This window comes from Thunnus albacares, chromosome 15, assembly GCF_914725855.1.
Source record: "Thunnus albacares chromosome 15, fThuAlb1.1, whole genome shotgun sequence".
Taxonomy (NCBI): Eukaryota; Metazoa; Chordata; class Actinopteri; order Scombriformes; family Scombridae; genus Thunnus; species Thunnus albacares.
The window spans coordinates 16,284,499-16,311,153 of record NC_058120.1 but is presented as its reverse complement, the minus strand read 5'-3'; the positions used below and the strand labels follow the sequence as shown (position 1 = coordinate 16,311,153).

The window sequence follows — 26,655 nt, the reverse complement described above, 5'->3', positions numbered from 1 at the left end:
AGACCTGCAGTGATACAGTCTTATCAATGATCCCGCTAAAAAAGTACAAAAAAAAAAAAGACACTCAATACGTAAACAGTGTGACACACTGGCCACTGGTTTACCTCAGGTCACGGTTAATATGTGGAAAGATAGTGAGGTAGAAATTGCTTTGATAATCTTCTTTTTTAAATCTTTTAATTATTACTGAGGTCACAGCACATTAAAGCGTTCTACTTAGAGCAGACCGGCATCTGCGTGACCTCGTCTGATTCCGCACAAGGCTGCTGAGGAGCATCAGAGAAATACTGTTGTTGCCTTCAATACTAGCTTTTATTTCAGTTTATGGTACTAACAACAACCATCTTATCTGGATCTGTAATCTTGCTGTTTTGTATAAAGCTTCAACTTCTTGACTGAAGTCTTACGGGACTCAGAGCAGGACTGCATGCAACAGTGGGATGTTTTTATGCTCTAACATGTATTTCCATACATAAATACTCTATATAGATACAGAATATGCATACAGCTTTCAATATTTGCACTCCTGTACTTAAAAACAATACAATTAGAATCAAAAAATAATCATCAATTTATTTATGTTATATTTCCTTCCTTCTTTAATTTTTCAGTCCTTTGCTTGTGGAACATGGGAAACAGTTATTGTGCATTAGCTTTTATTCATCCATCTTTTAGATATATAGTCTTTTATCAGTGATATTCATGTGATTATTGACTGACAATGGATGGTCAGTAGTTTAAACTCACTGAGAAGGAAGCACATTAAGTACTCCTCAGGCCTGCAGCACTGCTGGAATGAATAGTAGAGCTCAGAAAAGAAAAAACTTTGAAGTGTGGAGATACATGTGATCGTATTAACTCTTCAGATGTCAGGACTCACCACAGAATGATGGTAACCCTAACAACATGGGAACTGTTGTAGGCAGGATATATAAGGGACAGGACAGGATTAATAACTTTACCAAAAATGAATGACCATGGAGTTGTCATTACCACAGTCAGACGAGTGTTTTTTTATAGGTGAACTTTGAAATCTAACACAAAGTGGAGGGCTCAAAGAAGAATTTAGCTTTGTCATTGGACGAATGGTAGTAAAATTTGGTGTTGATAATAACATGTTTGTTGCCTTTTTTAGTACTGGTTTTGGGTTCTGTGTGCATGTTAGGTGCAGAACAAAACTGTCACAAACCCTGTATTCACCTGAGATGGTAAATATAGAAAACATTTTCATACATTGTGGCATGAATGAGAAGAGAGACGTTTAACTTTAAAAGACAACTTGTAAACTCCAGCGGCTGTCATTCTTTCTTCCTCATACAGCTGTGAGCTTCCCTCCAGATTCTGCTACTACGTCTGTGATCAAACGAAGACTCCTGATGATGATTTCAACTAACAGGCTCCAAAAACTAAAGGGGTTACTACAGTAAACTGGCAAGTTAACGTTTGCTTTATGAGCCAAAACCTGAAGAAAGATAAAAGTGCAATTTGAGGTATGACCTCATTTTTAAAAATTCACATGGGCAAACAGGAGTTTAGAAATAAATGCCAGAGTCAGACCATGTAATGCTTTAAAAGAATTCAATAAAATCTGTAAATCGCTTTCAAAATGGACAAAATGTCAGTGTAATGTGGCACAATTTTATCTTTTCCTTTAGTCACAGTTATGAGTCTGGCTGCATCACACTGAACAAGCTGCAAAAAAGCTGAAGCTTTGTGTTTGAGTCAAGGATAGAGAAAATTTCAATAGTCCATGCAAAATGAGACAAAGGCATAAAAAATTTATTTAGTGAAGGAAAATTACTCAATTGTAGAGATATTTCTTAGCTGAAGTAAGAAGTCAATAAAGAGTGATGTTACTATGTGGATAATCAAGTCATGACTTTCCTTAACTCTCTTTCGATATTTTGATTGTGTGCAAATGTAGGCTGATGTTTACTGTTCTTGCTTCTGAATATTCACTCATCAGATCAAAATATTCTGATCAAAGATATGCATCCATCATATGGGGCAAATTATGAGTAATTCACTACTAAATTTGCAGACAATTGATGCCAACAAATGCAGTGGTGCACTTCTAAACAACTGACAGGAGGACTGTCTTGTCTTACCCTCTTTTCATGAAGTAAAGGATAAGTGAATACAACATTTGGACCTCAGGCCAACTGTGTATTCCAGCGTTATTTCCATCAACACTGTCAGCTCAGAACAAAACAACAGATCTTGCGGAAATGTCTCAGGGAAACAACAAATATCTGGTCATCCTCTTCCGAAAACACACTTGTTTACAATTGGCCTTCCGCTCATCAATCCTTTGTGTCTCACGACTTCACCTTCGCCCTGTGTAACATCAAGATTTAATACTCTCCCTCCGCACCGGGATATAAGCTACTACAGCCAACTGTTACAGAAAAACAAATCCAACAACATCAAAACAAACACACTCTAATTACTTGAACAGGAAATAATCCATAAGGCACGTGTTGTAATAAAAAGCAGGAGCTTTGCACACTCACATCACTCTCTCAAATGTGACGCAGAAGAATGATGAAGTGTAATATTTTTTGGAACTCCATTAATGATAAAAATTGAATAGCACTCTTCCTGCAAAGGTTAAGAGTGTGTATGCAAGAGTTTACTTTATAATTATTTACTTCCCTAAAAATAAGAAAAAGATGCATTTAAAGGAACTGTCTGGAATATACTTGACTTGAATGTTAGATTTTATTTATTTTGTTACGTATTTAAAAAAAAACTGAGCCTCAAAAAATACCACAAATTGTAAACTAATTAAACAATGTCACTGAATGTCAATGTGCAACATTATGTTGTTTTCTTTTATAGCACAGTTCCAAGTTGTATTTGTGCACTTTCAGTATCAATTCTTGCACTCAAGAACCAAATTCAAACTTTCTGGAGACTTAATGGGAACACTTTATCGCATGTTTACACCTTCTTGTAGGTGGAGGTGATACCTGAGGCCCCTTCTAACAGATACTGTCACAATTATTACTTTGACCAAGAACACAGTGTTCTCTTTGTTAGCAGTGAATGTAATCCTCAGTGTTGTGTAGATATACCCAGCTGTCCTTTTGTCTTGAATATCTTGTTGTTATTGCTTATTTGATAAGAATAAAGGCAACAATAAAGAGAAGGAAAGGCTCATGAATAAAGAGAAAGCTGACGCGAGACATAAGTTACAAAAAAAAAGAACAAAATGTCTCTGGGATGTAATACCTTTTTACATTTTTGGTACTATTGTACATCACAGGAGTCATCTGTTGAAATAGATGGAAAAAGTTGGTTTGAGTTACAGATGAATACATCATGTAGATATCAATTATGATGTGAACAGGTTATTTCTGATAGAAAATGTCCATTTAGCTATGAAATATCACTCTACCATTAGTTTCATTGTAGTTTCTGGAATTGCAAAATTTTCATTGCAGTATTCCACATTTGAGCTTAGTTTATTATCCTTTTGTATGTGTATGTGAGGGCAGATTATCATGTACAGTTTAGCTATAGGTTGAGATAAAGGTGATAATTTTGTTGTTGCTTTTTGTTGTTGCATTCATTAATCAGATAATTGAGATTATCTGCAGATCCAAATGGATTGTTACTTTACGTCCAGTCCCAGATATCTGGCTCCCCCTTGTGTTCAAAACAGCACACTGCCAAAGTGGCTACTTAATACTACCAAAAGTGCATTAGACATATTTAAAAGACAAATATGACCCAACTGTCACACCATTCTGACAGCTGCAACTTCTGTTTGTTATAAAATACCCTCATAGCTAATACGAGCCTCTTTTTATTCTTGTTTCAGAAAATGGACTGTAGTATTTATACTGTGGTACACATGTACTGAGTAACTTATGATGTGTGCCCTTTCAGTAAAGTAAAGCCAAGATGGATGCATAGTTGAAAATATACAAATAATCTCTTTATCCATTCTTTATAGTTGTACACCACTTAAGACAGTGATAGGAGCACACAACAGGCATGAACATGTGTCAGTTATTTAGAGGAGGGAGGAAACTTTGCAGATTTCAACATTAAAAATATTCATTTTCTAAATCCTTGTGTTGCTGAAAGAACAGCACAAAAAGGGAAAATAAGACGGTATGTGCCAGATCGACTTCTTTCACTTGCTATTGATGTTTTATTCTGTACAGGAGGGACAATTTGTACAAAATTAATCTAGATATATAACACTACATGAAACAAGGTAAATCATATATACAATATTAAATGAATCATATAGTACAGGTCACATACAAAAGGACACTTTAAGTTATCATGTTTTTGGAAATAATATGTTAAAATGAAAAGATCTGCAAAGATCCTGCAGAATGAGAACAAGCCACCAAATAATTTTTTAAATCATCTCTCGTTATCATGGATGACTTGTTTATCAGCACTAAAATAAACCTCAAACAGCTCTGACTCAAACTCAAAAAATCCATAAAACATCTTTCCAAACAAGCAGGACTGTTTTCTAAATGCAATGACCTCGACAACAGAAATAAATCAGTTTGGTGAATGGCATTCCTCCAGGGTAAAAGGTACATGTTTAACATGGTAGTTTTAATTTACATCTTTTTGCATTCAAGCAAATACAGTATTAATACAATTAACAAGCCAAGTCACAATGTCAGTTTATTTTCAGCATCTGGCATTTTTGTGGCCATTTGATACCAGTCTGTTTCAGCGTTGGGCATTCTGAATGGCCAGGGAAAAAACCCCTCCGAAACCTGACATCCACGCTACTAACCTCCAGGGACAAGACAAAGAAATACAGCACATCAAATATGAAGAACTCTAGCAGACCTCCTCAGTTTAAACAATGGTACTGACTGGAAGATATTTTTCCAACCTATCATGAACACACACAATCTGCAAACCACACAACTGAAATCAGGAATGGTAGCAACACCTTTAAAGTTTGAAGAAGTGATATTTGTTTTTGGTAGTTCTCATCAAGTAATTTTGTGTATTAATCATTTGTCATTTGATGTCCATTCATTAATAGCTACTGAGGTTACTAGCTTATGTTTAATAATAAATTAATTCTATTTTTAATTACTTATGATTCAAGATCTTTATAGCATACAATACCACCTTCAAGCTCTTAAAAAAGCAACATAATGAGCAAGTCCTAACTTAGCAACGGCTTCTAAAACCAAACAGTAAGTGGAGCTGTGTGACAGTACAGATCTGTCTCTTCCATTGAACATAGTAAAAAAAAAAAGATCCTTTACAAAGACAACCATCCCTATTCATTATACAGTATATACTGTATATATACAGTATATATAAAACCCACCACTCACCTTGAACATCCCACAGCTGTGCTGACCTCTCTCTATTCAATATGCAGCTTTTATGTGCAACTGAGGACTCACAACTCTTTTATACATCTCAGGATATTGCTACTGCAACAACTTTCATTCAGGTTCTTCCATCATCTGCTAAACTCAAATACAGTAAGTACCATTGTTTGAACTTTCTAGGCATCACTATGGTCTGGTTTTCAAATATTGCCAGTGAACGTAAGGAAGCAAGCATATAAAAGAGCGGCATATGGCACAAAACAATAAAACGGAAAGTGACAGATGTCCACAGGACAACTTCCCCTTTCCTCGCTGTCTTCCTGGACATTGCAAGGCTAAGGACAGGCCTCAGTTTGGTCTTAAGTGTGCTAAACGAAAAAAAACAACAAATCTTTCAAACACCAGTCAGCAAAAACAAAAGGCAAGTGTCCCTGTTAAAGTCACAGATACATACCCATGAAACAAATAAACATAGAAGAACACAACAGTCTTGGCACTGACAAGATGTCCGTTAGATTGAGCAAAAAAAAAAAAAAAAAAAAAAAAGGGAAAAAAAAGAAAATACATACAACAGATGACAGGAAAGTCTTGTCTTTCGTTTGACCAACAGGTTCTGTTTTTGTTCCCTTTGACAGAAAAGAAAACCAAGCAGAGACCAAAAGAGGATCCTTAGACAGTGAGTCAGTCAGTGCCTATGTTTCCATGTCCCAATCCTTTGTGAACATGTATGCAAGAAGGAATGAAGGAACCAGCGCTGTGGCGTCCTTAGTCCCGGGTTCCACATTTACAGTGAGCGCATGAGGGGATGGAAGGAAAAAGGAGGCTGAGAAGAACTGATGCAGAAAATAATGGGAGAACACACTGAATGTGGCAAAGGCTAAAAGACACACAAACACACTCCCGCCCCTCTCAAAAAAAAAAAAAAAAAAAAATAACCTGAGAAAGCAGAAATCTTAGGGAGGTGAATACAGGGCTTCTGCACTGGTCATAAGCCCAGTGTGCTGCACTGATGATAAGGTCAGGGCAGCAGGAATGGAGAAGAACTAAGGATTCTGGGTAAACGGATGGTGGGAAGAAGGATGGAGAGCCCAACATGGGTCACCAGTTTAATTCTGGCGCCAGGGCTAAAAGGATGTCCATGGCTGTTGAGGGTAGGAGGGGCAGTTGAACCAAGAGCCGGCAGGTCGTGGGACCTAGAGTCCATCGTGGGTGGTCAACATGTCTTCAGCTCTGCGGTGGGACTCCAAGGCTTTTGTGGTGTAGATATCCTGAGGCAACTCAGATTTGCGTCGCACCATAGGCCGCTCTTTCCGCTGGTCATGCTGCAACTGTCAGATGGCGAGGAGAGACAAAAGGAGAATGTAAGGCTTAATTATAACATTACATGCCATCATGTTTTGTCATCATGTCACATAGTCCCTGTTCTGATCATATCTTTGTGACAGAGGCACAACACAATTCAATTACATACATCAAATTCTATATCAATGTACAGAGGAAAACCAAGACTAACCGAGTTAAAGCATGGCGTACTGAGCCAGCCATACCTTGACAAATACATCAAAACTGGTGCAAAACAACAACCTTAAATTAAATACAGAACATCACATGTCCTGCACTACTTAGACAACATGCAAAAGAAGGCAAGCACAAAAAATAAGAAAGCTTTTGATTCCAGTGTTCAGTCCACAAACAGATTTGTTCCTGCATTGTTTTTTGGACTAGAAGGCTATAATCGTCAGAAAAAAATACACTAAAACAAAGACTTTAACAGAAATAATACAGTGATAATAATTACTGTTTCAATTAGCAGAAGTTGCAAGCTAACAGGCAAATATATGACTATATAGAATGATTATAAGAGGAAAGATGGATAGAGACAGAGAGAAGTCAGGTTTACCTGAGTCGCGCCCTCCTCAACTGTCTTTTTTAACCTCTGAACATCTTCTATCAAAGGAACATCCGTCTCCATTGCTACAGGACTATTGAGGTCAGAGGAATCAACATACATAGAGAACTATGTTGAAAAGAAAGGGAAACAAAAACAAAAAACAAAAAAAACACAAAAGGATGGAGAAAAGACTTTCAGTCGCATGCAAAGAAGAATGAATCAAGAGGCTCTGTGGGAATTACAACAAGCACTCTGATCTACTGCTGTTATCAGTTTAATATGCTTTAGTTGGGGTGATTTGGAAACATGTTCAACACCAATTGAAAATTTATTGGAAGTTGTGTGGATTATGAAATAGCCACTTTGATGCCAAATGATAAAGAGATCACCAGGTGTTGGAGACACTATATTATGAATTAAAGAGCAACTAAACTCTTTTATGACACATTAACATGATTGCACTGATCTTTTTGGGTTAAAAATTTAAGTTTGTTGGTTTTTTAAGTGTAGTCTTTTGCCGATTTGACCATACAAAACAATTATGTAATATTGTGATACAGTGCTATGCTAAAATCCCTTCTGGCGAGGGGACAGAGCATTAATTTCAGAAGCAGGATTTTTAACCTGGGTGTAGTTACTCTTTAAATGAATCAAAGACCTCTGGAGATCCCGTTCCTTTACAGACACCATTCACCACAAGTAAGCACATTTTTAGAGCACTCATCAAGATCTTTCCATCTTTACCAGCAGTGTCTAATTTTGAAAACACAACTTAGTTTGAGTATGAATGGGTAAGAGTATAAGCAAACCAGAACAGGATAAGATGGAAAGGGCATGACAAATACACATAAAGGCCTCCACACACACACACATAAACACACGCACACTTTAGTAGTAAGGGGAAAACAGATGTGTTTAAACGACTACACACACTACTCACCTGTGGATTTGATTTGGCGAGGTTCTCGATCTTAATCCAAGCCTCTTCGCGTTCTTTTGACTTTGCCTTCTCTCTGTTGAGCAAAGCACCAAACCTTGTGTCATTCATGTGTCCAACACTCATTCAGCTTCAATGTGAAGGCTGATGGAAATTGTGCATCACTCAGACTTTTTTTTTTTAAAAAAAGATTAATTGAGTGGGAGAAGAGTCTGTGTGGTGCCTACTTGTTTTTCTCGGCCCTGAACTGCTGTGTGCAATCATCAAAGAGCTTCTGATTCATCTCCATGAAAAGCTTCAGAGCGTTGTAAATGAGGCCGTGGATGGTCCTGTGAACACACACACACACACACAAACACACACAAAAGCAGAAGTCGGTCAAGAGTCAAATCTTTACAGACACAAGCAACATTAAAATAAAGGCCAGTTTTGCCCCCAGCAACAAACCTAAATTAATATCAGAGATGGATAATAAATTTAAAAAAAAAATGCTTGACACTTGGCAAATACTTTCAAGTTTCTAACTGACATGAAAATATAAACTGATTATGAAAATATAAAGATATGAACTACTGGTTGTGACCTTTATTTTCTATCCAATCTTGCACTGTGCACTAAAAGCAGCATTTTTAAAAAAAAATCGTGTATAAACATGGGCCTCATAACAAGTTATTATACACAGACTTTTAATATTCTTTATAATAATTATGTCTACTGAAGGGCTTAAGTGACGTGCAGGAAGAGTACGTTCTGTGACTCAAACATCTACACGCACACTCCAGAGATCACTATGTGAGCTATTTTGTTAGGCATTTTGTCAGACTGGTGTTACATGCGGGGTGAAATACAGAACATTTAAGGATATTAGTACATCCTGTGTGGAGGTGTAACACTTTAGTATCTCACTTGTTCCAGTGGGTCTTTGAGTTGCGATACAGAGCGGGGAACATAATCGGCAGAATCTTTGCTGCGTTGTCGCTGATCAGACTCATGATGTACTCGTTGTTCCAGTAGTACAGAGCTCTCTCTGCCACCTACATAAAACATACACCTCAGTCAGCTCAGTCATAGCTTATTCCCTGAGTAATGAAGGTAACACTGATCACCCGTCAGTTACCTGGAAGTGCGGGCTGGACACACACTTGGCCAGCTGTCTGAAGAGAGGCTCCTGCACCTTAACGAACTCAGAGGGCTCGATGACATCCAGAATCTCCTCCAGCTCGTTGAGGAACATCACTTCCTTGGGACTGTGAGTCTTTGGCCAGTACTTTAGAAGAGCCATTACCACCTGTTGTGACGGTGAAGATAATGATAATGTAGAATAAGTTATCAATGAGGATACCAACTTATAACCTTGTAAAACGAAGCAAACTTCAAAATGTAAATTCATTCCAGCCTCATAAGGAGTTTAAACAAGTATTATTATGCAAAGAAATGGAAATTAGTCTCCCATGTTTTTATTTGACATACCGGCTCAGTTAGAGTGCTGTCCTTTTCCAAAAACTGCACCACGCAGTAGGCCAGCTGCAAAAAGCATAAACAAATACAATCATTAAACTGTCAAAAGGATTTGAATTTACACATGAACAAATTAAAGTTAACACAGCGGGGGATGTGGGATGCCTGAGGGGCAGACTAGCTGGAACATGTAACACCAGTTTTTGACAAAACCTGCAGATTGACCTGCTGCTCTCATTAAAGAGGAGGGGTTGCACTTAAAGCAGGTTTGGACAAGAATATTTAAATACTTTTTTTTAAAAAAGTAACTATTTAATAATTTATGTGTTATATTTTGTGTTCCACACAGCTACTCAGTTCAAAATTATTTTAATTTAAGTATACAATAATATAATATACACACACTTTACCTGTGGATGGTAGACACTGAGTGATTTGACTTTGTGCAGAGGCAATAAAACCTTCAACAGGAAAATCTTGTGCTCTTCTTTTAGTGGTAAGGCAAATCCATTGATTATGCTGTGAAATAAAACAAACTATTAGAACATCTGAAAAATGTCTGGAATTCAATAGCTGGTAATGGATTTTTTACACATTTAGGACAAAAATGAAATGTTAAGTTTTGTGGTTTATACTTTTGTGAAATGATATGTCGATTAGTAGAAATTAAAGATTATAAAAGCTACAAGGACATTACAGCTGCATTCACTAAACCTTGTATCTTTAACTAAGCACCATACCTTCCAAGTATTTCCAGTAGTTCAGCTATACCATTATGGTGCTCTGTCTCGTAGATAAACCTGTAAGAACAAACAGAGACTTGTTTTAGTGGCAATACAATATGCTGACCATCTGTCTTAAGGAACTGGTTTAAAGTGAAACCAAAAGGTATTCAGAACGGTGGTAAAAGAGCACTGACCTATAGAAAATGTTATTGATCTGTTTTCTGATGTACGCTCTCAGCCCCAGAAACTTTCCATAGATCCTGTGGAGGGTAGTTTTAAGGAAGTCTCTCTCTCTGGGATCTTCACTGTCAAATAGTTCTAGGAGCTTCAATGCAAGAAATATGACATGTTACAATATTAATGCAAGTCACAACGCAGGTTGTGTCTTGTAATTTTGTCTTTTGACCTTTCAGAATGAAAAAAATAAATTTTCTTTTCTTACCTGCATAACAAATTTCTGGTCAATGTATTTCTTCGCTATGTTAGGCTGAAAGTCGGGCGATTCTAAAAACCTAAGGAAAAATTCATAGACGAGCTGCAACAGAGGCAAACGAAAAAAAACAAAAAGGGATAAATGCTGGTAAGGAATTCAAGGAAAATTAGGATAAAGTGATGTTTAGTGTTGCTCAATGTTCAGGTCATTCACAAACTCTCCAACACCAAATACAGAGTTTTCAAGCTGATACAGACATGCTGTTGTATGCACTTCTGTTGTTATTTTTTTTAGTGGTTTTGCAGATGATTAAAGATTAAAAATAGCAACCTGGAGGTGTGGCCATGCAGCTTCAAGTGTTGGCTCATCCTCTTCTGGATCAAACTCCGCTCCAGTGGGGTTGGACGATGGAGGCAATGTTCTGAACATATTCACTGCAAACTGCAAAAGAGAAGTGAAAATGATACTGTGAATGTTTATTCCACTGGACGGCACGTTATTTAAACCAACTTCCTTTTGTTGCTTGGTTTGGCCTCAGCCTGAACTTTGACTTTAAGTTACTGAAACATCTAATATAGATTTGAAAAAAACTGCCAGAAGAGGCTACAACAGATTTGCAGCAAACATACAGCAAGACTTCTGACTTCCTGTCAAGGTGAAGTTTCCCCACTTGTGAATAAATGTTTACCATCATGACAAAAGGTTAAACCAACAGTGAAACCACATCAAGAGGTTACCCTTTAATTTTGTACAGGATAGCATTTTAAGTAAGACAGATGACAAAAGAAATCAATAACTCTGTTTCATTTCATTCCACTTTGCTCACATTATGCACACTGATTTAGAAAAACCCTTGTGATCCACAACAGCAACAGCCTCCTTGTGTGACATGTCTTTGCCAGGCAGATGCAGCTATACAGTAGATGGAAGTGCATGTGTAAAGTTTGCTTAAAGGCTAATTATAAATGCTGGTATTTTATGAGGAGTGCAGCTAATTTATTCAGTTCCTGGGCCTGCTGTTACATGAGGAGGAAGGATTAATGATTTCTTTTATTCAAATTATTTTATTTTCTTAGAGAAGCTTGGCACCACAGTCCAGAATAAATGTAACTTTTATAATGTCCTATCTTAGGTATTCTAAAATATGTTTCCTTTTTAGGTTAATGTTAACTTTGTCCTTGTAACTGGCCTCCAAGGGTTTGGCCCACAATAATCCAAGTGTGTTGTGTTTCTGGTCTCTCACAGTGTCAACTGACTCCCCTGTGGGTTGCTGTTCCCTGCCAGGCAGATCATGGGACAGTGCAGGTGGCCTACTAAAACACTGGGAGCCTTGTTTGTAAAAGACAGGCTACAAGGTAGATAGCCCGTACGGGCTGTGCTGCACTTCAACCCAGAACAGGCTGTGAAGATGACTGCGCATTAACTCAACAATGGAAACCGTAAATGGAAATGTCATAACCATGATTATAGCAATTCTGCTGTTGGCTTTGCTGATGAAAAAATAGCTCAGTATTAGTGGCGACTTGGGAAGGAAGAGTATCTTACTCAGACTATAGTGTTTTCATTATGTTCCACTTCTGTATCTCTGCACGTTTAAGATTGGGATGAGATGGTAAACAGGACATCTGTCGTCGTGATAATCTCGTTTTGCTTGAATGCTCTGTTAGTGAAGTCTAGAGGCTGTAAATCAAAGTAATTTTTCTATTAATTCCAAACAACGCACTGTTGTTACTGCTGAAAATGTAAAATGCAGTACATCCCTTGTGCAAGGGGAAAGCCCTTCCTTGGAAAGTCCAACTAAAAATATAAAAGCATTCATTAACAGTTTGTATGTTGAATCAATTGGCAATGCAGTGAAGAAATGAGACTATAGAGCCGTGCTAGCAGCTCTGTAAGGCTGTACTGTGAGACACAGTGGTGTTTTGAGCTAAATGCTAAAGTCAGCAAGCTAACATGCTCACAATGTATTGCAAGTAAAATGTTTACCATGTTCTTAGTGTGCTAGCATGCTGACAACACATGCTAATTAACACAAAGTACAGTTGAGACTGGTGGAAATTTAGTTTTACAAGTATTTAGTCAAACCAAAATACTGGACACGATGAAAAGTTAAGTTTGTCATGAATGTCCATGTACAAAATTTCACAGCATCTGTTCAATAGTTGTCAAGACATTTCGGTGGTAGAGGAAAAGTCAGGGGATTGCCAAAGGGATAATTTGTCTGGGAACTGTGAATGTACTGGATGTACAAAATGTCATGGCAACCCAGTATTTTTTTAGTGCTGTTTTTGCTGCTATTTCTATTGTTATTTTATTGCCATTGTTGCTGCAATGTCAAGGAGCTGAAACCCAAGAATTTTACACTCTTATGCTTGTATAATGGGATGTAACAAAGGAATCTTGAATCAAATGGTTGCTGAGATACAGTAGTAGTTCACTTGAATGGGAGAGTGGTCTCACTAACTGAAGGAAAATCTCTCATATGTTTTTCCCCTCTATGCTCTTAATTCTTGACAAATAACTTGAATGACATCAGCAAAATTACTTATTGCCGAACAGCTTTTTTAAAAAGGCCACGTTAACACTCAAGAATGGCCACTTCTTCTGCTGTGAGCAAATAAACCCATCAAAACCTGATCACAAACACTAGCTAGGACAGCAACTAACTGCTCAATCCCATAATACATGCTCAACTCTCTTTGTCTTTTCCCCTCCTACCACCTCTGTCTCGCAGCTACAGCCTGCCCCTATTCTCGGCCCAAGTTTCACCCTCATCTCCAGCTTTAACCGCAAACTTAACCCCTCCAGCTCCCACTGACCATGTGCACCACCTCCGGGTAGATGGGCTCTGTGATGACATTCCTGTTGTGGGTGATGTACTCCACCATTTCGCTCAGCGCCGCCCGCTTCACCTCCTTCCATTTCAGGTCACTCAGCGGGTCAGACAGGAAGTCGAAAAGAACGCAGCACTGCCGTAGCTTCTGGATGAAGAGCTTCTCCTGCTCTGCGGGGGCCACATCTGAGGAAGGAGAGAGAAAGAGAGGGACAAAGTGAGATGAGTTGGGTGAAGGGAAGAAAAGGAGATAAGAGAGTCCAGGGACAACTTAAAGGTGGTTGAGGGCGGAACAAGGCTACATAGTGGTGATCAAATAAAGAGCGAGGGGGTCACAAGAGAAAGGATGGGGGCGGTTTAACTGTCAAGGATGACAGTTAAAACAGCAATGCAATAGAAAAAGAGATACAAGGCATCAAGAGAGTGATGAAGACTGGCAAAATGAGTCACGACGACTAAAGTGCATTGAGAGAAAGGCTGAGATAGTTAGAGCCCAGGGGGAGGATAACAACAAAGCGGAGTGGAGGAGAAACGACAGCATGGAGAAGGAGAGGAGGATGAGGGATTTGGGAACTAGGTGAACGGTCACAGTCTAGCTATTTGACACACACACGCACCCTGAGAAAAAAAAAAGTATATTTTTAAAGGAAGCCTAGCTATTTAAGTCTGTCATTATATTTGTCCATGGCGGTTTGAGGACTTCCTGTTTCGCCTCATTTCCACCCGAGCACTCACGAGCACAGGCTTGTAAACAAACAGCTTTTGCCAGAGTCAACACTTCACACATGACAACACAAAGAGGACACAACTGTTTCGGTTACTCTGAATTCCTACCTGCTCTTGTGTTGCAGTAATAACACATAGTGACACCATAATTATGTAGTTATGTCACACAACTTTGATGTAGCTTGTTTCTCTTTCTCTTGTGATGTTGAGTGTTGTCTTTGCCAGTCGTATTTGAGGAGAATTGTACATATGTCCCTTAACTTCACTGGAAATGGCTGTTATGGCACACTTACATTTAATAGAAATTAAATCAGGACATAAACATCTGTGACATCTAAAAAACATGAGATAGCGCATTTCCAGGTCTATATTTTTATTCTGGGGCTCAACTGGTACATCTTGGCATGATTTACAGTTCAAAAAACTCCTTATTTATCTTATACTGGCCCTTTATGCAGCCCCTCAGTTCAGCCTGTCTGAAACAGGCTGTTTTAGGCCTGTTTAAGCTCCCCCCTTCCTGATGAGCCCACCCTGTTCTGATTGGCCAGCTTCTGCCGGCTCCTGACACTACGTAAACAAACAATAACAGGAGAATTTCACTTTTCACTTTTCACATTCTTTACTCAAAATGTCAACTTCTCAAATATATCTGTTCGAGCCAAAACCTAGTCTGAAATATGCGAGTGGACAACGCGAACAGAATGTAGAACAACCTTAGCAACAAAGGCTATCAAAGGACGGTTTGTGGGAACGCACAAACAATCTGGTGTCAGTTCATAAGGGAAGTAGAAGTAACTTTGTAAATGTTCAGAGCAGGACTGAGCTTGTGACTTGCAGTGAGCATTTTACATACATTCACCTGGAGTTTTGCAACTTTGGCTATTTTTAACATAGATGTGACATCTGACATAACGGTATATACGTGACAGAAAATCACAGAAAGCATGCTTTAACATTCATTATTAAAAATGCATTTCACAGTAGCCTCTCCCTCCCTTTACACATATAATATTACAGATTAGGTAATCCTCGATAAAAGAACAGACATGTTTTTTAAAGATTATCTGAAAAGCTCTACACCTTTATGAAACTTTTGATAACCTTCAGGTAGAATTGCTTCTACCATCACTGACTGACTGACCAGCATTTGATTCTCTGCTGGGGCTGTAATAAGTTAGGCAAATTCCTAATCAGTCAAAATATTCCTTCACTAAATTCACGTGTGGGTTAATTTAACTGACAAAAGCAGCTGCGTGCGTCATAGATAAGAGGTCTGTCAGATCAAGATGCTCTCGCTCGTGATTTACAATGCACCAATAAAACAGACTTAAATGTGGTTATTTAGATGTTCAGGCTTTCATTAGTGTCTCTCTTGGTGAGTCCTGTGTATGATGAGGGTCAGATTTTCTAGCAATCACTGCCTACACACATGCATATAGATGACGCCAACAGCAGTCTTTTATTTAGATTTTGCTGTATTTATGTAACCAGAACCGCCTCCTATGAACAGGTAACGTTTGAAATGTAATTCTCCTCTATATAAAGAATAGGATGGATATTCATAGTTACAATAGAAGGACGTGAGGTCATGCAGTAAGCAAATTCACATCCTTACATGAAAAACATGTACAGCAGCATATCCACCATCTACGGTGTTAAACCTCAACAAATCATACCAGTGCAGCAAAAGCTGTGTTTCCTATACCCTGTAATTACTAATCTCAGTATAGGGTGTGGCATTAACAATGTGCTGGCACTGAGGCCCGGAGCCTGTCTACACATGATGAGGACGTTGACGCCATGGGTGAACCGAATTAGATCAGATATTTATGTGACATATACGTCAAAGGGGAAAAAAATTAAAGGAATCCCATTCCACTTCCATGACTGCTGTAACCTTTGGGCAGTACGATTCTGATTACTGAGATAACCAAATCAGGCTGTAAGACAAAGTGTTTTATGAATGTGGCATAATTCAAATGTGGAAAAAGCAAAAATAATAGACAATTTATTAAGGAAAAACAAAGCATCACTAACATGCTGTATGAATTTTTAAAAAAAAGTATATAAAGCTGTATAAAGTCGTTGCGTTATGTTGCTGCCTTCTGCCTTGTGTTATCAGAATGAAAATAATGAACAAATAAAAAACTGGACGCAAATACATCAACCAATTCAGTCGTGCAGGTGTGCAGTAAGGAAAAAACAGACAATGTTAGGGAAATAATAGGCGGCTGGTCCTATTCGCTCATGCCCTAATTTCTGTGAATGTCCACAAAGTGTGACAAAGGCCATGGGATAGACTAGAGGAGAGCGCGCACACACACACACACACACACACACACACACACACACACACACACGACATTCTTGCAAAATAGGCAGATTCTAGGTAAGAAGAGAGATATCCTATTCAGACATAATGGAGGCTTGGCTGGGACACGCACACACTCACACACTTCTGCAGTGTCAGTTTCAAGTCGGCCAATTTATCTTGATGACAGTGAGAGGTTGGGAATTCCAAGGGAGAGAGGGTAAGTGTGAGCCGCCATTATTGGCCATTTCCATAAAGATTTGGCGGCCAACAGCGCTGTCACAACATAAAAACACTACAAGTGCCAGCGCTCCTGATTAAAAACACATAAGAGAGAGATTGTCATCCAAGACATTTATCATTATATTATGTAGTCTAAAAACTCAAAACAGCTGAGAATTGTTTTCCGAAGCCGACAGAGCACGCAGAGAAACACCCCGGGTCAACTGAGGTGCACCAGTGTAAACCCAGAAGACTGGAAGAGACAGAAACAGTCAGAAGAAAGATTAGATTGATTGATTAGATGTTCATTTAAATCATCTTTCAACACCAAACTCTTTCAGTGAACTATCGCTCTCCTTGGCGTAAGGTTTAACACATTTTCTAATTTGTGCTGGTTGCAGTGGGACGTGAAGCTGCACTGGAATGTGTTGCCATGCCTTGCACCCCTGACCGTGTCAGACTTGCGTTGCTCCTATTACATAAGTCTGTCTGCCTGTGTTATAAAGTTTCTGTACAGTCCTAAAATACCCAGCGGGTTGTTGTGTAACAGATAAAGGCCCAGTGTTGTGATCCCAAAATTGATGTTAACCACAATGTGACTTCTATTAATGTAACTCATCGACGCCTTAGGAAATGAACAAGCATGCGCGCGCACACACACAAGTATCGTCTCTTCTGGAGAACAGAGAAAGATTTATCTTAATGCCCAATGTTAAAAACGAAAATAATAAATAACTGGAGTCACATTGGAACCACAGTATCTACTTTTTCCTCTGTAAATGGGTCAGATGAGCAGCTGCTAGTCTGGAGTTAGGACTGGTTTGGCAATCTGCTGTATTGACAGAATGTTATGATCAATGTAAACATCGACTGATACTATTTATAGTTATGTGGAGGGACAGTGTGTTTCAGTTTTAATGGCATATGAGAAACTGTAACTAGTTTGGCCACATTCTGTAAAGAAAAAAAAAACAAAAAACAGTGTTGGACTGTAAGCAACACCTGTGAATGCATCCAGGATATACACAGTACTGTAGAGTACAGTTCCTGAATCATAATCTGTGTTGTTTTCAAATTGTATGCATCATTACCACACTTGAGAAACATTCATAGCTGGAGGCTCCCGTGTGAGTAATAATGGCGAGAAATGCTTTGCGGTGCTTGTTATTAAGCTCATGTCTTGCATCTAAAGGACACAGACAGAATCAGAGGCCCATGCTCACACTTAAAATGCATCTTTGGTGACACATTTTGTCTCCCAAAGACTTCTGGTTACATGTAAGCAGCTCTAAACACAGGCAAGAATGCACCTAAAACATACTGAGGACACAGTGAGATCTGAAGCTTCATTATATAATTATATATATAAATATATATATATTTTTTTATTATGAACTGGGTCGTAATGATAGAGACACACAAAGAGAGGAAAGAGAAAGAGGCAGAGAGAGTCTGATTGTTCCCCAACACTGAGTTGTCATTCAAGGCAGTCGCTTGTGTGGCTCAATAGAGTGTAATCAATAATTGCCCGAGGCTTCATCTAACGCTGGGCTGCAACGGAGTACAGTGGTAACAGGCTGGGCCTTTCAAACATGACTGAGTACATTGTACACACATTAAGAGGCAGAGCCCGATGTTGTAATCCGAAAACATTGCTGCTCTGCTCTGACAAAGATGGCTCTGGTCATATTGACTGCTTTGTTGAGAAAGATATGCCCTTGTGAACGGTGTATATATTTATATCTAAGGTTTTGAGAAACGTCTTGTTAGTCGTCTCCTGAAGGTGCCTTAGCATGTCGCTCACATGTGGGCAACAGGGTGGGGAGGTGGAAGAAGGGGTCTGCTGCCTGCTGCAGAGCAGTGGCTGTCTACAGCTTACACACCACTTTGTGCCCAGATGAACTAGACTGTGACAAAAATGCTGTGCCGGGTAGAACAGTTGAGCACAGCAAGGAGGAGGTTAAAAAAAAGACAATATTTGATGTCTCTTAAGCTTTTCCTCAAGGATTACAATGAATAACAGTATGCACAAATAAATATACACTAAATTACAGTCAAACACATGAAAAACTGAGGAGAAGACCCTTCCCTAGGCTATGACCTCACTTCCTTTGACATCACTAGGTTGGCGGGGGGATGGGCAGAGAGAGCAGCTAGCTAGTAAAACCAGATTTTTATGTAGCTCCCGTGTCTCACAGCAATGCACACAAGCCTTATAAATAACCATTGCTCAGTTCCCTTTCAAATACAATAGAGCTGCTTCCCAATCTGCAGAAACAATGATCTTCCTCTCAAACGTATGAATGCTGACTAACCAAGCAGTAACCAGTGGAGGGGAACAGGAGCACAGCAACATACAGCTCTCTCTCTCTCTCTCCCTCTCTCTCTCCCTTAATTCCCTAGGACAATACAGGAAGAATAATTTGTCCTTACGTACCTCTGAAGTGCATAAGAGCCACCGGCTGAAAAGGCCCATTGGAATTAGGTGCATCCACAACCATCCTGTCTCCAGCTTTATTGCATGTCAACATCTAAACCTCAACCAGGAAGGCGATCCACTCAGGGCGAGAGGCCAGCCTCCATTTTAGCACAAAAGCAGATCAGAAAATGAAGCTCTCTGCTGCTGGAGGGAACTGGCTAGTTAGTGATGTAAGCAGTGAAGGAGCCAGTTGATTGGCTGAGCTCAGACCACTCTGGCGCAATAGGGGCAAAGGCTGCTGAGAGAGGGGGAAGCCGATTGGCTGAGATGATGCAAGGGGGAGGGACATCCATTGGAATTTTGGTCCGGCTCCTCCTCCCCACTCACTAGTCTCTGGTGACGCTCTGCGAGGCTACAGATCTTAGATCAGATTGACTTAAGTCTATTCCACAGTTTAACCATTAGCAGGGTTTTCAGCATAATCTGATTTAGAATAAGCAGCTGGAAATAACTTACTCTGAGTGTGCCTAGAGAGATGCCCTGGCTGAATCTTCAAAGTCTTTCATTGTTTCCTCCTGTCATCTCTGCTTGGTTCTTTATCAAAGGGATGTGGAGCAGAGGGTCAGAGGGGGCCTCAAATCTTTGGATTCAATGACGAACAGAAGGAGACAAGAAGAAACCACACGAGGGGCTGAGGACAGGACTCAAACTCCAATGCTCTCTCCAGCAAGAGAAGTCAAAGAAATTCAGTGGAAGCTGTGTTGAGATTGTTCACAACACAAGATGAAAGAAACATGCCAATCTAACATGTCGTGTCATAGTTAATATTAAAAAAAAAAAACAAATGTGAAATCAAATGCAGTGCCAGAATTTCCTTTTCAGTTGTTTACTCACACTAATACTATGCAGAAAATGAAATGAAAAACACATACAATAGATAGTTGCACACTTTGTATTTTTCAATGAAAAACAAAATCCACCACCTTCAGTGACTTCACATGTATCCTGTAAGCGGGTTTAATGACTCACATACTATTCGGAGCAATGGCAGATTTTTCTGCATTATGTTCTTCTGAGTAATGTATGTGTGCTTAGCAAAATTAGCTGTAAACAGGAAATGAAAGCGAGAGGGCAGAAAATCAAATGCATGGGCACACAACGCAGGAAGCTGCTGCAGCTCCAAGCAGCATTCATTGCCTCTCAAAGTGTTAATCTACTGACTCCAACATCTGTTTAAAAAATATTTAAGAATTTAGGTATCATACAAGAGGAATATCATACTTCATCACATTTTAAATCCTAAAAGTTAGTGATTGTCAACTAAATTGTGACTAACTCTGCGCTGAATAATTATTTTGCGACTTTGTACACCAGCATATCTAATACTCCATGCTGAAAAATGAATAATCTGCATTTCATCTTTACATAATGAAGTAGCTTTCTCCCATTTCATGTGATTTAGACACAAAGTGAAACCACATTTACACCGCGAGGCTGACCAGATTTTTCATAACAGTGGGGTTTATAGCTCCATTTTCACAGTAATTTCACAGTTATTTTGTAACAAAGGGACTGTGCAGTTTACGAATTCTGTTTTCTGATTAATTAATTAAGAGTCCACCAAAAAGGATCTAAAGTATGTTATGTTACTGTTGTCCTGCACATGAAATTACTTCTAAATAAGCACCACATCCTGGTCTGACTGCCTCAGAGGTGCATCAAGGAGAGAGGAAAGGAAAGGAGAGGAGAGGAGAGGAGAGGAAGGCCAAGTGTACCACTAAGCAGTTCTCACTCTTTGCATTATCTCACTGAGGGGCCAAAGCTTCTCCAAGAGGTGCCATTACATTCCACAGCCATGACAACGGGCGGCGGTATTTTCTGAAAGCTGCCACTTACTGCTTACTGGTTGAACAGACTAAGTAGGAGTGTGTACAGCTTCAAAAATGCCCCTGGACTCCCTCTAGATGTTCATTATTATATGCTAACAAATACCAAAAGAAGAATCCCTGGTTAAGGATAAGGCTGGCAATATTCTGTATTTTCCTTAATGTAAACAAATCCCATGAAAAAACCAAAAGCAACAATTAAATGATCCTACTAAGTATTGCTTGCATAGTAGCCAAAGGCAATTTTTTCCTCTGTGCTGTAGAGCTTCACTGTCCTAAAACTATTACATTGCACTAGGAGACATGCGCCTTTATTTCCATGAACACAGGCTTTGTAGTTAATTTGAGTCTGTTCCACATACAACAACCTGCTCCTGCAAGTACTTATTAGCGTACCTATTAATGAGCAGCTGAAAATAGTCCTCAACAAAATGCACTACATCCTTCTGTTTGAATAAAACTTTGGTAAAAGTGCCAACCTGTTTTAGGAAATTACCAGCTTTAAAAAAAATCAAAAAACATGTCTACAATAGAAATCAATGGGCTGAGTGCCACAGACAGGGTAGGGGAGACAGAAGAGACAGATCAATAGTCTACATTGCTGGTTTTGGTCATTTCATGGGGTTTGTTCACAACAAGACAAAATATAAAATAACACCAGCCTTATGCTTTACATAATGTCTGTCTTATGCAACACTGTTAATCACATAAAAAAGCTAGACATCATATTAAAAAAAAAGTTTAAAGATGACTGCAACAGCAAAGGAAACAACAGCACTTCCCATTTTCAACCAGAAGATGGCAGCACAGGCAGTGACATCTGTGACAGATAGCTGTAACATAAGACCATCACTAAATGTTTTACTAACACTTGGAATAAAATACTGTTTACTTCTTCTTCCACCAGACATACAGAGTTGACCTACTGACAAAATTTTGTCCTCACCGACAGGTTACAAATAAGCTTTGATCACTTGTTATTAAAGACAAAAAAGAGAACTAAAATGTCCTACATGTGCTCCCTAATCAAGACATTAGTAACATTTCTTTATACTGTTAAACCAACATTTATAGACGTATGATTCCTCCTCTCCCTTGTACACACACATACCCACAGTGATACAGAGAGAAAGATACTTTAAAGCCTGTGTAAAAATGGATGGCTCTTGTAACTACACATAAAATCCAGTCATAAATATTGTTGTGTTTCCCTTTTTTCTGTCTACACCCTGATTTGAGATTCCAGTGGTATTAAGTGAGATGTTGTTTATATATTTTGATGAACTAGCGTAGTTGCAATTGCTTATTTGTGTCGTACACACACACGTTTCAAGCCCACATGGACTCCATATATACTGTGGATAAAGGGTGAAACAATATTTGTCATTTATAACATTACATTGCAGACATTTCTCTCCTCTCCCAAGCTCTTCAAATAAATTATGCCACAAAACAGGTTCCCTAAAACACAAATCAAGTCTTTCATAATCACCAAGCCAGAAGAAATCAGCAGAGATAGTAATTTGATTACAACGTATAGCCATTAAATTATCATATAATGTGCGATAAAAGATAAAATGATCTTGCCTAAACTACATAACAAACACAGCATTTCTTCTGCAGGGAGAACATTAAATCTACCTGTTTCTAAAGCTAAGGGTTCTATAACTGAATATAACTGTGACTCTTACACTTGGCCCTAAACTACAGTTGTTTTTTTATGAGATAATATGTTTTTAATTGAGGTTTTTATCATATATCAACAGACCATCTTTCCACAAACATAACAAGTGTCATGGATATTACACTGTAACCTGTTTTGAAAATTTAAAAATGATTAAATTATATAAAATAAAGATTTAATGTCACTAGTCCCAGGATGCACATGCAAAATGTCCCGATTAAAGATCTTTCTGATGAGCTGCTGTTCACATATGTTACAAAAAAAGATTAGAAAGATATTAACTGCAACATACTACGTCCGTCATTAACCTGTAATGAGTATGTGGCTGTCTGAGCAAGCTGTTAGACCTAAAATCACAGAGCAGTTCTTGAACTGTCAAGAGTGTAATGTGTGATTATATTTAAGTCTCTGCCTGCTCATGCATGTTTCCTCAGGTCACTACTGTCAACTGAAGGGTCAAGGAGATTATTATCTTATCCCTCCGAGCTTTGTCCTAACACTCACATAAATAGAACATTTTTTTAACATACAAGAAGAAAAAATAAACAGACAAGCAAAAACTTTTCATTATTAATTGTCACACATTGCCAACTGTAGCCATGTCTCCCTCAAACATGCAAATTCTTGGGGCTGTACGCCTCTATTGTTTCTCCATAGTGTCATCCAGGTATGAGAACAAAGCATAGCTGGGTATAGTTTACAGGAAACCACTTAGGCCAGATCCTGCCTGTAATGCTGTGTGTAAACAAAGAAGCCATGAAAGATTGATGTAAATGTTCAAACCTCAACCTTGCTGTCTTGTCTCAGAATCAGCATCAGTGTGTTATGTACTAATAGAGTGAATCAATACAGTAAATTAAAACACTGACAGTGGGACCAGCTTGCTAACTATAATTATAGTTTGCTGATTGGTGATTACTAAAATAACTCGGAAACAAGTCAGACTCTCCCATCATAGTCATCCATATCATTCAGTCAGAATGTTATGTTCCGCTAAGTGCAGTACAGGTTGAAGTGTTGCTCATGAATGCTCAAAAATATGTCAGACGTTAAAGTTTATATTCGATTTGGCCTTATGTTTCAAGGTATTATTGGATGGCCCAGATTCACTGGCCGTTCCTGTCCATTCAGTCTGAGTCAGAGTTATCTTACATGAGCGAGCCCTCCAGGGGAAATATCTGTTTCTTCCAGGTAAGGCTGGAGATGCAGCTGATTGCACATCATTTGCATTACAGATAAAGCTGATGGGCAGTCTGCTTAGCTATAAATTATGTAGTGTGCAAAGACCTCAAGGTTAAAAAGGTGGGTATGAGGATCCACCAAGGCTATGAATTGTTAATATGATTCCCTTCATCCATATAGGCCAAACATGCAATCTTAGATAAAGGTCATCTAGCATTTTCCAGGAGAAGAGCAAAAGCCTATCTATGTATATGAGGTATTACAGAAGAGGAAAGTGAAGCGGAGTAAGAAAGCTGAGAAGAAAAGAGAGAAAGCTCCAAATAGAGACACTGTACACTGAGGGAGGCATACCTGCTAGTGCAGGTAGTTTCTGTAGCTCTCTGTTAGCATTGAGGGGGAAAGAGGAAGTGCTGAACCTCTTCTCCCTCTTCACAGCCGAGTGTGACCCCGGCTGCTTTACCCTCATCAGCTGAGTTGCGGGAGGCACTTTCTTATTGGAGCCCTGCAGAAACAAGAATTGCAGAGGAAGGGCTCCCGTTACTGGAGCAGGGTAGGACAAGGTAGTTCCTGCCTCAAAGGAAATGGTATAGGAATCATTCTACTCAAGTGTCAGTATGGAGTCTAGAGGAGAGGAGAGGAGACGAGAGGAGAGGAGACGAGTTGAGAGGAGACGAGACATGACGAGAGGAGAGGAGACGAGAGGTGAGGAGAGGGGGTGAGGGTGTTGTGGTTAAGGGTTAAGTTCCTTTCCGAATCAGATCAGGTGATTCTCAGTGCGGGAACCTGATCACAGACAATGGTGTACTGTTATTACATCTGTTGACAGAGTTTGTGATGGACCTCAGTGGACAGAATAATTGAGCTTAGATGGAGCTGATAAAGCTGTCAATAGGGACAAACAGCAGGTCCAGCAGTCAATCAATCAGACCTCTTCCAACCTCAGTGCACTGCCATACTCAACATCACTGATGTACGTCAGAAATAATGAGGACAAAAATAGCAGCTACAATGTCTAGTATTATACTCAGAAGTGGGAAAACTAGGGGTTGAATGCAAGTATTTTCAGAGAGAATAAAGTCATAAGATCATGCTGTAATGTCACATGAGAAACTTTGCCTGCATTTCATGAGGACAAAAGGTTATTAAATTTAAAAACAAATGGATAAATAATATGTTTCTACTGAATTTGTCAATAACTGGTCATAGAAAGCATGAGCAAAAGCAATTGTTAAAGTTAAGGTAGCGCAACAAATTTAAGGATTAATGCAAATTTGTGGAATATCCTTGCATGTGCATGTGATGTGTTTAATGTGTGTTGGAGCTGTAGAGGACAGGAGAAGCATTTGTACTTAACATCACAGTTTCTGAAAAGAAGTTTCCAGTGAACTTCAATCCCCAGGCTAATAAGCTTGTCACTGACTAACACTAAAAACAACAACATCAATAAATCCAAAATAAACACACTCTCTAAAACAGCATAACAGTGAAGATAGCTTCAATAAAAATATATATAATAACTTAATAATGTAGTTTACACTGACCTTACTTTATGGTATTTTTATTGTGGTATCCTAACAATAATCATAGTAGTCACATTCAGTGCATCTTTGTTTATGTTTTTATGTACTTGTGTATAATGTCTCTCTTATATGTATTATGATTTTTTATAGAGCCAATGGTGAAGTCCTCTCTGGACAGTGAAAAGTTCAAAAATACTTACATCTTGGTCATCTGCAGGCCCATTTTTACTTCCAGATTTTTTAGATCTTCCAGTTTTGGAGGATTCCTACAGAGGGATGAATTAGTAAAACAAAAGTTAAATGCAACATAAATTATATGATCTGTCTGTTATGAAATAAATACTTCCACTAAAATAAGCTACTTTACCTTTTCTTTTTTGCTCTTATGAGGCATAGTGAGACTGGGATCTCCAATGTTGGCAGGTCTCGTTGAAACTGTGGCCACACACTGTAGATGTCTGGTTAACACGCCTGTAGCGGTCTGTACACACTGATGTGGCTTTCACGACTGACCATCCACACGCCACACACACATACACGCACGCACGCACACACACATACACACACACACACACACACACACACACACACACACACACACACACACACACACACACACCATGTGACTGAGTCCGAGCCACAACAAGCTGTCATAATATGTCCGCAGCGGCTGCATACCACAACTCATGCTTTGCTAAAAAAAAAAAAAAAAAGAAAAAAAAAGAAAAAAAAAGAAAGATGAAGTTCATATTTGAAAACGATTATTTTCGATGTAAACGTCCAACTTACTGCTGCCGTGGATGCACTTTCTGCTGCCTGCGATAGCCTCTAGCCTGGCAGCGACAGACGTGTGTCCTTTCCCGGCTGTAGTATGTCCTAATTACCGCAGGAGGGCAGTGTTGTACCTGGAAAAAAGAGGAGGCAGCGTTATTGTGAGGGTGTTAGACAGACTTACAACCAATATTGATGTTAGTGAAAAGTATTTACTCAAAGTACAATTTTGTACTTTACTTGAGTATTTCCATTTGATGCTACTTTGTACTTCCACTCTACTACATTTCAGAGGGAAATATTGTACTCTCTACTCCACTACAT

At 38.9% G+C, this 26,655-nt stretch overlaps 1 protein-coding gene and 1 long non-coding RNA gene across 12 annotated transcripts in view; one reads left to right on the top strand and one right to left on the bottom strand.

Annotated features, from left to right (window-relative positions):
• The window catches only part of LOC122998110, a 38,923-nt gene extending 18,827 nt beyond the window's left edge, over positions 1-20,096 (top strand). For 3 of the 6 annotated variants that reach the window (XR_006407346.1, XR_006407345.1, XR_006407342.1), the window contains one exon: positions 12,023-12,678. This is a non-coding gene — a long non-coding RNA (uncharacterized LOC122998110). Of the gene's footprint in view, positions 1-12,022; positions 12,679-13,511; positions 13,593-19,893 lie in introns of those variants that run through there. The other 3 variants (XR_006407343.1, XR_006407344.1, XR_006407347.1) reach the window with 3 other exon arrangements.
• ppp2r5ca (protein phosphatase 2, regulatory subunit B', gamma a) lies at positions 3,799-26,444 on the bottom strand. 6 transcript variants are annotated; one of them, XM_044374722.1, is made up of 17 exons: positions 26,350-26,444; positions 25,928-26,254; positions 25,761-25,826; positions 24,392-24,542; positions 13,597-13,796; positions 11,108-11,218; positions 10,787-10,879; positions 10,539-10,669; positions 10,360-10,419; positions 10,030-10,138; positions 9,632-9,685; positions 9,279-9,449; positions 9,068-9,195; positions 8,389-8,490; positions 8,165-8,237; positions 7,234-7,350; positions 3,799-6,661 (listed from the first exon to the last, which is right to left on the bottom strand). In XM_044374722.1, exons 2-17 carry the CDS (start codon positions 25,952-25,954, stop codon positions 6,527-6,529), a joined length of 1,728 nt encoding a protein of 575 aa, XP_044230657.1. In that variant the 5' UTR covers positions 25,955-26,254; positions 26,350-26,444; the 3' UTR covers positions 3,799-6,526. The 6 variants fall into 6 exon arrangements, with proteins under 6 accessions (XP_044230657.1, XP_044230658.1, XP_044230659.1 ...); XM_044374723.1 differs by having other exon boundaries at positions 25,928-26,068; positions 26,350-26,428; XM_044374726.1 differs by having other exon boundaries at positions 6,372-6,661; positions 7,234-7,315; positions 26,350-26,443.
• Positions 26,445-26,655: the final 211 nt, after the last annotated feature.